The sequence below is a fragment of the Anopheles moucheti genome, chromosome 2 (genome assembly GCF_943734755.1).
Source record: "Anopheles moucheti chromosome 2, idAnoMoucSN_F20_07, whole genome shotgun sequence".
NCBI classification, from domain to species: Eukaryota; Metazoa; Arthropoda; class Insecta; order Diptera; family Culicidae; genus Anopheles; species Anopheles moucheti.
The window spans coordinates 21,442,456-21,452,278 of NC_069140.1; the positions used below are offsets into that span (position 1 = coordinate 21,442,456).

Here is a 9,823-nt window from a genome sequence, read left to right on the forward strand (position 1 = left end):
ATTCAACGCTTCATTCCGAGTTATGCGTTCGCTGTGCGCAGATCGATCGATCGTGTCCGCGCGCCTGGTTGTGATCATTACGGTGTGTCGTGGAGATTAGCGTTGTGCAGGGAAGAAACAAAAGAAAAAACAAGGTTGTGTTTTTTTGTTCTTCTTCATTATTATCAGTGCCAATGCAAGGTGCATTCGGGAGCGTACCGGTGCATATTTGTATGTTGCGTGTTGCGGAGTGTTTAAATAAATGTGAAATTTTGTGAGATGAAATTTCACCACTAGTGTCTGTGTGTGTGTTTGTGTGTATTTTACGCTACAAAACCTCGACGCATCTGGCAGTTGCGAAGATCAATCGTTTCCAGTGACGTTTCTGTTGTATTTTTTTTGTGCACTGATACTGTTTTGAAGAGTGGAAACAAAACAACCGGATAGAGAAAAAGGAAAAGTTAATTTAAATCGCAAACCAAAAGAAAAACAGGAAACTAGAACCACCCCCTCATACGCCTACGTGCGTCGTGTTCCGTGTGGTAGCCAGGTGTGTTGGTGATGCTCGTTTAAAGTGTCCACCAACAGCGTAGCAGCAGCAGCAGCAGCAGCAAGACAAAACACAAAATTGAGTCGAAAACGAGTGCGGTTCGCGAGCGTAAAGGCCCCCCGAGTGCCGCCACCTTCATGATCGACACGTGCCGCACGGAGGAGAAGGTGTTCAAGATTGCCACCAACTACAAGATGCCGACGCTGCAGCCACGCATCGGTTTCAGCATCGACTCGATAGTCGGCAACACTACCCCGAAATCGCCGCCCTCCCCGCCGCACACCATCACCAAACCGGAAACGGTGACCGGGGGTGGCGTCGGCGGTGGTCCCACCCAACGGACGCCCAGTCCGCTCGCGTCCGAGAGCTACTCGGTGCGGTTGAACCGGCTGCAGAGCCTGTCGCCACCGCACAACTACAGCATCACCCGGCTGCCGGAGAGTCCCCAAAGTCTCGAAGGAAGTCACGCCAGCGTCCGGTCGCTCGAGGCACTCCAGTCGCGCCTTTCGCCCCCGGTCAACCACACCAGCCCGGGCGCCATACCGCTCTCCCTCAAGCGCCCCCGCAGCCCTTCGCCGCCCGTTTCGCCGCCACCACCGCCCGGTGCGGTTGGGATGGGTGGTATCGGGGCGCAGGGGGGACCGCACCAACCACCGACCGGTCCGTCGGTAGGACCGATCGTGGTGCCGGGTCTGCCGCCCGGACTGGTACGGCCTTTCCCGGTCAGTCCCTCGCAACCACCCGCCCATCCCTCGCACCCCGCCGGTCAGCCGGGGGGACCGCAGACGGACATTAAAGCGTTGCCACCGTTTCTGCACACGCCCGAAATGGTGCAGGCCGCCCATAATCAACACTTTCTGGCCGCCCAGTTCCAGGCGGCGGCCCTTGCCCACGCCCAGGCCGGTCAACCCTTCCCGCCGCATCCGGCCGCCGCCCATCTGCACAATCCCAATCTGCCGCCGAGGGATAGTTACCCGCTGTATCCGTGGCTGCTCAGTCGCCATGGACGTGGCGTGTTCCCGATCGGATTCCCTGGAAGTAAGTGTTTCAGATATTTATTAGGATCATCAAATACTGCATTTTGGGTCCTGGAACTATCAAGGATTTATGTTAAAGACTGTGAGCAAAATGGACTGATCGTTCATTATGAATAAAACAAAATATCTCAAGTAATTGAACAAAGATCAAACAATATGTTTGATGATCAGCATCTTATGCTGAATGTTATTGCTTAACACTGGAACTACCATCTTTAATGCAACTCCCATCAAAGCCGTCGGTAATCGGTACCGTGTGGCTATGCTCCCAAAACAATTATTTACGGTTGTTTAAATAATCTAATTTCGTTTCTTCACTTTCAACAACTTTTTCCTCAACCTCCGTAACGGACAACAAAAACACAACGATAAAATGAACAAAGCTTTGACTCTTAAATAAAAAAAAGCCCCGAAACTCTTTAATTGGAATCCCACCGTAGGGAATCTATTTTTGATGAACCCTTAGAAAGGTGCTGGAAAGAATGATGGAAGGAGATGAAAATCTATTCTTTAACCCACGATGTTCCGGGAATGGACATTACGGTGGCATACCCACTTATCTCGAGGCTGCTTTCCTTTTCTTTCACTGTGTTTTTGGTTGTTGTTTTGTTGCGCTGAAGAGAAAAGTGTGCCCTGTTGCTGTTCCCGATCGGTTTCACAGCAAACAGTACACCTTTTCTTCCCCTGGAGTTGCCTTTTAATCGGTGCAGGTCGTTAAAAATGAGATGATTCTGATCTAATTAAGATACTTCTTACCTGTGTTACATGAATAGGATGGGTTAGGTTTCTTCCTTTTTCGTTTTATTGCCACCATGTCTACCCTTTAACAATAAAATGCGCCTGCTGTCCTTTCCAAGGTTTGAGGACACTTTTTTGGATTAACAACGCAATTCATGCTTTTATGCCACAACGAATGCAATTAAAATGCGATCGTAAAATTCAGTTGCATTTCGCTGCACAGAAGCTAGAACAGCGCTTATTTGCGTGGTGCATGACGAGCGGGTTATAAATATTATGATAAACCCATCCGTCCGGACGGAAGACAGCGCTCGGACGGACAGGCGCGGGAAATAAGCAATAAATCAGCAAGTTGGAAATAAAAACCCCGACGCGACAGATGTTGTGTGATACAAGCGTTTTAATCTACCACCGCGGCAAAACTGCGGAAGTCGCGGTAGAAAAAAGAAAGTGAAACAAACGCTGGCCGTGTTATCGATCGTCCAGGGGTGTGTGTTCACGGTTCTGCACACGATCGGCTTCCGATCGTACCGACACCAAGTTTCTTACACAGCTCTTTCGATTAACTTTCGTTCGATTAGCTTACCAACCGCATCAAACCAAACGGAGCCTGTTAATAAAATGCTCATTTATCACTAATTTATCACCTCGCGCAGGAAGCGAACGACGCGAGCGGTTTGGTAAAGAAGATCACCAAGCATTGTGGATTGGGTGCAGCTCTGATCAAGGGAGAGAAAAATAAGGCAAACATTAACACCACCAGCACCACCAGTGGTTGGAAGATGTTTTCTTTTTTCGCTCTTTTTTTTGGTTTTGGAGACGAACGAAATGGGCAACGCACATGCATCGCCCGTCAGGGAGTTCGGTTCGCGCCCACCGTCAAGCTAATGGCACGGACGCGTTCTTCATAATTTCAACGGATGCTGAAGCAATAAATCGAATTCCACAATTTATACGCATTTTAACGATCAGCGTCCCGGGCCAAAATAATTTATGCCACTCTTCTTCAAACCGCTCCGGATTCATATTTTGTGTGTGTATGTGCGGTTCGGTTACCAGCTTTTTTTTCGCTTTACCCACGAGAGTTAATATTAAAACTGTTCCGTTTTTTTTGTTATCTCTCTGGTTGCTTTTGCAATCGTTTTGTTTTCCAACCCCTAGGCGCTTGTTAGTTTTGTTTGTGCTCCCTGCCTTTTTTTTCCTTCGTCACATTCGTTCTTAGCATCGCCAAACCCTACCACGGGCTCCATACAAATCCTTCCCAAAGCCCCAAAAAAAAAACAGTGCTAATACGAAAAGGAACACCAAAGCGAAACTGCACACACAACCGGCACATTCCCCGTTCTGGTCTGCTCGTGTTTGCAGGGAGACGGTACACACGAGTGCATGGTTGTCCCGCTTGTTGGAATTTTAAGTGCACAATTACACCGCCATTGTACAGGAAACGCCAAAAAATTACGCTCACCACCCGTAAATGGGGGCACCGTAAAGGACCGTGCTGGGGCAAGTTGTTTACAAATGCATGCACCTTCCTTCCTGCCCAACCCTGTCGTGCCTTTGGGAGGGCGTTGTAAGCTTCGCTTGTTGCTAAATTATCACATCACAACCGAATGCCTAAACGATTAGAACGAACGGTCGCTGGAAGGAAGGTAAAAGTGCGTGCCCATGCATTATTGCACACCGCCCGGCAGTGGTACGCGTTGTTGCCGGAGGATATCACGCCCGGGTGGGACGGGGAAAAGGAAACACTCGAACAGAACGGCTTTTGGGTGGGTTGGAAAAGAAATTTAATTATTTCGCCACTTAACGCCAACCGGGGGGAAATGAAATCTTCAAATCATTTTTATGCATCCTGCACTTAGCTGGTCATAAAATTTGGTTTGGTTGAAATAATAATTTTCTTCCTTTACGATTGCATCCCCTGTACATTGAGTGCTGGATGAAGCTGGTGGCTGGTAACAAATTTTCCAACCAAAAAAACACTTTCGCGCCACACGTGTGTTCATTACAGTGGGGTGATCTTCCTTTTCCTTTCATCGTCAAATTAAAATATCAAAACAAAAAAAAATCACTGACCAATAAAAAGCAACGGAGGTTTGTCCTTTTTCTCCACACGCATCTCCCCGAGGAGCAAAATCAAGCCATTAATTTATGGCGATGAAACTAAATTAATGAGATATTCAATACCGATATCGTGCCCCTCTAGGCGTGAGCATGATTCCATGGCCTTCTTTTTGTTTCTTTGCACCCCAAAACTTGTCATACCTTGCTTGCTCGTAGGCTTGCCAACGCTTACGCCTGCAAACTCTTACGAACCCATGCAGAAAAACTGCGGAGAATGGAAGAAGAGATCCACCGTAGGGATCGTCTAACGCCACAGCAAAAAAAACCATCCTAACAGCTCGTTCGCACAGTTCAGCCTCTTCATTCATAATTATACACCCGAAAACCTCCAAAAACGGCAGACTAAACACGCAATGCGATGGGCCCGCAAAAAAAGTGGAAAACCAAAATGAAAAGAGTGTGTCAAAAGGTGTGTGTTTTTGTTGTTCGTTTTGTTTCTTAACGAACAACATTTTGCAAACCTTTTTACGAGCCATCTAATCGTCAACGATTTAAGCTTGATTTCGGCTTGATCTTTAGCTTGATCCGTAAGAGAGACGAGACGCATTTTAATCACGCTTGTGTGTGTGTGTGTGTGGTTGATGGTTGACCAACAAACAAATTGATCTACCTTCCCCGACCCTTGCATATGCATCAACCCTACCTCTCTCCACTTAACCCTCATCCACCCCAAACAAATCCCAATTCCTTCCGTTGCGGTTGTTAATTAATTATGCACTAATTTAGATCCACGTTTATGCCACTCCAATGGTTTTCTTCACTCTTTATCCGCCTGTTTCCCTTGCCTTAATTGCTTGTTTTGGTAGGTGTTTACGGACGCGTGTATACGTACCGTGGGGTTTTGAACGAGCGAGTGCATTAAAGTGTGCATCTCAAACACAGCACATCCGGTGGCGCCCAATCGCATCCCACAAATCATTCACAACCAAAGCTGCAAAAAAAAGGTTATTAGACGAAAGGAAAAAGAAAACACTGCAAAAGCAAATCGCGCCTTCATGCAGGGGAATAATAAAAAAACAAAGCTGAACACCAATGCCGCTCTGCCTTGCTGATGATGAAATATTCATTTGTTGCAAAAAATAAGCTACCCAACAACCTAAGGCCCCTCGTTCCGTTTCACGAACATAAGCGTATGAGTGTGTGTGTGCTGGAAGGGAGAAAAAAATCGACAATAATAAACTCAAGCTAAATAACAACAAACACGAGCAGACGAAACGTATCAAAATATTAAAACCCGATGCAAGATAACGAAGCTCTCGGATGGGAGAGAGCGCAAAGAAATATAAACCAGCGCTAACAAAAAAAAAACACAACTTACAAACCGTGTATGCGAAGTGAAGGACAAATAGAAAGGAAAACAACACAATGTTCAAACATCCAAAGATGCATCAAAGAAGCGTGTGAAGGGGGTGGAAGGTGAAAAAATTATGAATTTTAAATAAAAAAAAATAAAGATCTTATCGATCGTACCCGCGCATTGTTCTTGCTTGTGCCCGACACGAATGAGGCTCCGGCGAAACAGACATCAACACGGTTTGAATGGATATGGTGCTTATGAAAAGGAAAAGTGAAACCAATCATTAGATCACGGATAAAATAAAAACACGTAAGAAAGAAATCAATCATACCCCGCCGGTCCAGCTCCGGATTCGAATCGGCGTTAATTAAAGTGACATGTCAAGTGACATGGTTAGTATGGTGGCGACGAACCTGCCGCAACCAAAATCATGAGTCGCTCGTAAGATCAACATAAAACGTTGCATTTTTTTTAATTTACTCTTTTTCTACACCCCACAAACTGTTGCTACTGAATGATATTGCATATTTTATCTCGAAACCAAACGAGACACAAACACAAACTTGCCTAATGATCCATTCAAATCAAGCGTGCAATTGCTTGAACAATAAGTGGATCGATTTGGTACGATCGCAGGAGGGAGTCACAATTGGCCCGCTAAACACTTCCACTCTAATGGGCACTCAACCACAAACAACTGGACCCAGATTGTGAGTTGAAAAAAAAGAGACAAAAGCCAACAACTCCTACTACCCCTTTCAACGCTCGCAACACTCAGCAGTTCAAAAGGCGCGATCGCGATCAAGTGTTACTAGTGGTTGTGGAATTGAATTATCTAAATTAACTTAATTTTCAACTTCTCGCCTAGTACCCTCTGGGGTCGATCCGCTGCAAAAATAATAAAAAAAAACAAGGTGGAGGCAAGATCGCGTCCCACCCTTTTGAGTGCCTCCCACCGAATAGCGGGGGGGTTGGTTGTTAAGTTTTTCCTTACCCAAACCACCAAACCATCCAACCACGCACAATGATCGCGCGTTCTCTTTTCTTCACCCTCGTGTCGAGTGACAGACCGTGACACACAACACAACACACAAACACAGCAATGCTGGCGGTTCCGGAAAGGTGCTACGATCGCGTCACAGTGATACGTTTATTTTAATTGAATTACGCGCAGCCCCAGCTTCAAGCGCGGTTCGTTCCATTTCGGCCACTCATGGTCGCGGCCAGCCAATCCAATCATGGTGGACTAGTGTTTTTTTTTTGTGTTATTATGCCCTTCCTGCTCGCTACCAGAATTTTGTGCCCGGCTTAATGTTCACGGTGTTGTTTCTACACACAAAAGCAGCGCCATTACACTTTGGCTTCTCCCTTGGTGTTGTTTTATTTACTTTTTTGTTGCTGTTCGCGGGTGGAAAATGTATTAATTAGTGGTGCTTGGAGTTGATTAAAAGGTAATTACACGTGAATGCGCTGGTTCACGCTGGAATGCTGGAGAAAGGGGAGGGAAGGGGATTTAGTTGCATTTTCTATGCAGTGCTGTTCACTGTCAACCCCATTTGAAATGGGTGGAAATTTAACGTAAATCCAAACCGTGTTGATTGCTTTTTAATTGCTGCGTGTGAGAATGCTCTAGCGCTAGAGATTTGAAGCGCAAATACATCACATTAGGATGAAGCAGCTCGGTGTGAGTCATCTTTGTTTAGTTACCCTTTTTAGGATTTTGTAACTCAACAAAAACAAAGCATTTTATTTAATTAAGTAATTGCTTTTTTTGGGGAACTCAATGTGTAACTCAACAAAAACAGAGCATTTTATTTAATAAGGTAATTCCTTTTTTTGTGAAACTCAATGAAAGAACGACGATTATTTTTACGATAAAACTATTCGCGCTAGAAACGTTTTCGAGTCGGAATAGGGGTTGACCCCATAAATTGCACATTTCAATTCCGACCTTCCATTAAAAACTCATTTACACATGCAAGGCGGAAAACCCCTGCTGCACTTCCTTCCATTCCCCCACTGTTCCCCAACATCGTTCGAAACCGAACGTCAACCGTCTGCGGATGCATGCGAAAGTCCTTTTTTCGATTCGATGCATCCAACGCAAAACGCAGAAGGAAAAGCAGGCCGGCGTTTGTTGGGCACCGTGCAACTTCCATTAAAACACGCCTTTGCAAGTGCAATATATTGTGCCGTAATGATATATAATTATTTAATTACATGTACCGTGAACACTAGTTTGTGTGTTAAACGTAATAGACTTGCTGCTGCTGCTGCTGCTGAGCCGTTTTAAGTGTATATTATGTTTTAACAAATGTTTCACACACTGATTGCACCTACACAGCAAACGCACACATCGCGTGCGTGTGCGTTCGTTCCAGGTCGTTGCATTTTCATTCCGTGTACTTGTGTTACAGGGGTTTTCGTGTACCGGGGTGCCAAATAATGGAACAATTGCTTTATTGAACTGGAGTTCTTGGAACTTTTACATCCTAAAATCGTTTCTGTTCAAAGCATCCAGTATCAACCAAATACTGATGAACCATTTCGTCTTTTCTGCTGTCTCCTCCACAGACTACCTCATACCGTTCCGCAAATCGAAGCGCGTCCGGACCGCATTCTCACCCTCGCAGCTACTCAAGCTGGAGCATGCCTTCGAGAGCAACCACTACGTCGTCGGTGCGGAACGTAAGCAGCTGGCCCAGAATCTAAACCTCTCCGAGACGCAGGTAATTGTGCCGCCTATACCCCCCAAAAACTACACTTCTACGTAATTCTTGTGCCGCGTGTGTGTGCCTTCCCGAATATCGCGTTTGATGTGTGTTGCGGGAAGCCCCACTATGGACATTCCCAGCTCGGACATATTGGATTCAGCTTTTCCACCAAGGCTTTGCCGTGGCTTTGCCGTGCCCACCGCTATGGGAGGGAGGAAAAAAGCTAGTCTAACGAGTCGTTTATAAGGAGCTTTATGTTGCAAACCCCACCCCTGCCCGATTGCTAAGAGGGTCACTCAGCCAGCGTAAATTAGATTAAATTACATTTATATCCCTACTTCACTCATAATTACCTTAACGCTCCTTTCTGCTCGACTTCGTTATGGCTGACGTGCCTTCCTGGCCGTGGGTGAGTTGTGTGATCATTTGGTTGACTTATAATTTTTGCTCCCTCTAGTGAGGCGTGAAACACACTCATACCTTGAGCCGGTCATTTTACACCTTTGTATGCGCAGAGTGACCGGTGTGTGTTTTACCGGCTAATTGTGTCATATTACCAGATGCAACCTAGTGCTGGCTTTGCGGTGCGTGCATGAGTGACACGCTTTGAACAGGCCGCCATTTTTTGCCTCAACACGCACACACCGTATCCATTTACTATCGTAATTGTTGTGTTGTGCACACCTGAAGCCGAGCGCAGGGCACTCACCGATAACCCGCCGTTATCGGTAAATGAGTAGCCTCGGTTTGGCAATCATTGGGATGGCCAAGCAAGGACACTCTCGATCGGACCGCTCGCACACGACGGACGCTGTTTTAATCTGTGTTGTAATATCGTGTATCTGTGTATCCTGTTTTAGTTAATAAATACGGCTACGGCCCTTTTAAACGTTAAACCCTTGTGAACATAACAGTAATAAACACGAACCACATTTTATTAACACTCTTTTATTGTTCCTTTACTTCGCAGGTGAAAGTATGGTTCCAAAATCGTCGCACGAAACATAAGCGCATGCAGCAGGAAGAAGGTGGCTCCGGATCGGGCAAATCGACGGACGGTGATCATCAGAATCGGTCCGCCTCCAGTCCAACCGGCAGCTGCGAGGAGGAGGACGATGAAGACGAATTCATCGACATGGACGATTGCCCGAGCGATGAGGAAAACATGCATCACAATGGTTAAACGAACGGAACCCCTACCGAACAACTACCGTGAGACACCGTGACGTCATTGACGTTAGTGCCAAAACATTTGCTGTTGGTGACCACATGCAACAGCGCAATTGTACCCAGTGAGTAGGGCGTAATAGTAGGTTCAGTTAGCTTTTTCTTTTTTGGGGTAAAATTAATTCCAAAACAAAAACAATTCACACACGTTGGATTG

At 46.0% G+C, this 9,823-nt stretch overlaps 1 protein-coding gene across 1 annotated transcript; it reads left to right on the forward strand.

Annotated features, from left to right (window-relative positions):
- The first annotated feature begins 666 nt into the window (after window positions 1–666).
- LOC128297960 (homeotic protein empty spiracles-like) lies at window positions 667–9,622 on the forward strand. Its single transcript, XM_053033679.1, has 3 exons — window positions 667–1,567; window positions 8,300–8,454; window positions 9,410–9,622. Exons 1-3 carry the CDS (start codon window positions 667–669, stop codon window positions 9,620–9,622), a joined length of 1,269 nt encoding a protein of 422 aa, XP_052889639.1.
- Window positions 9,623–9,823: the final 201 nt, after the last annotated feature.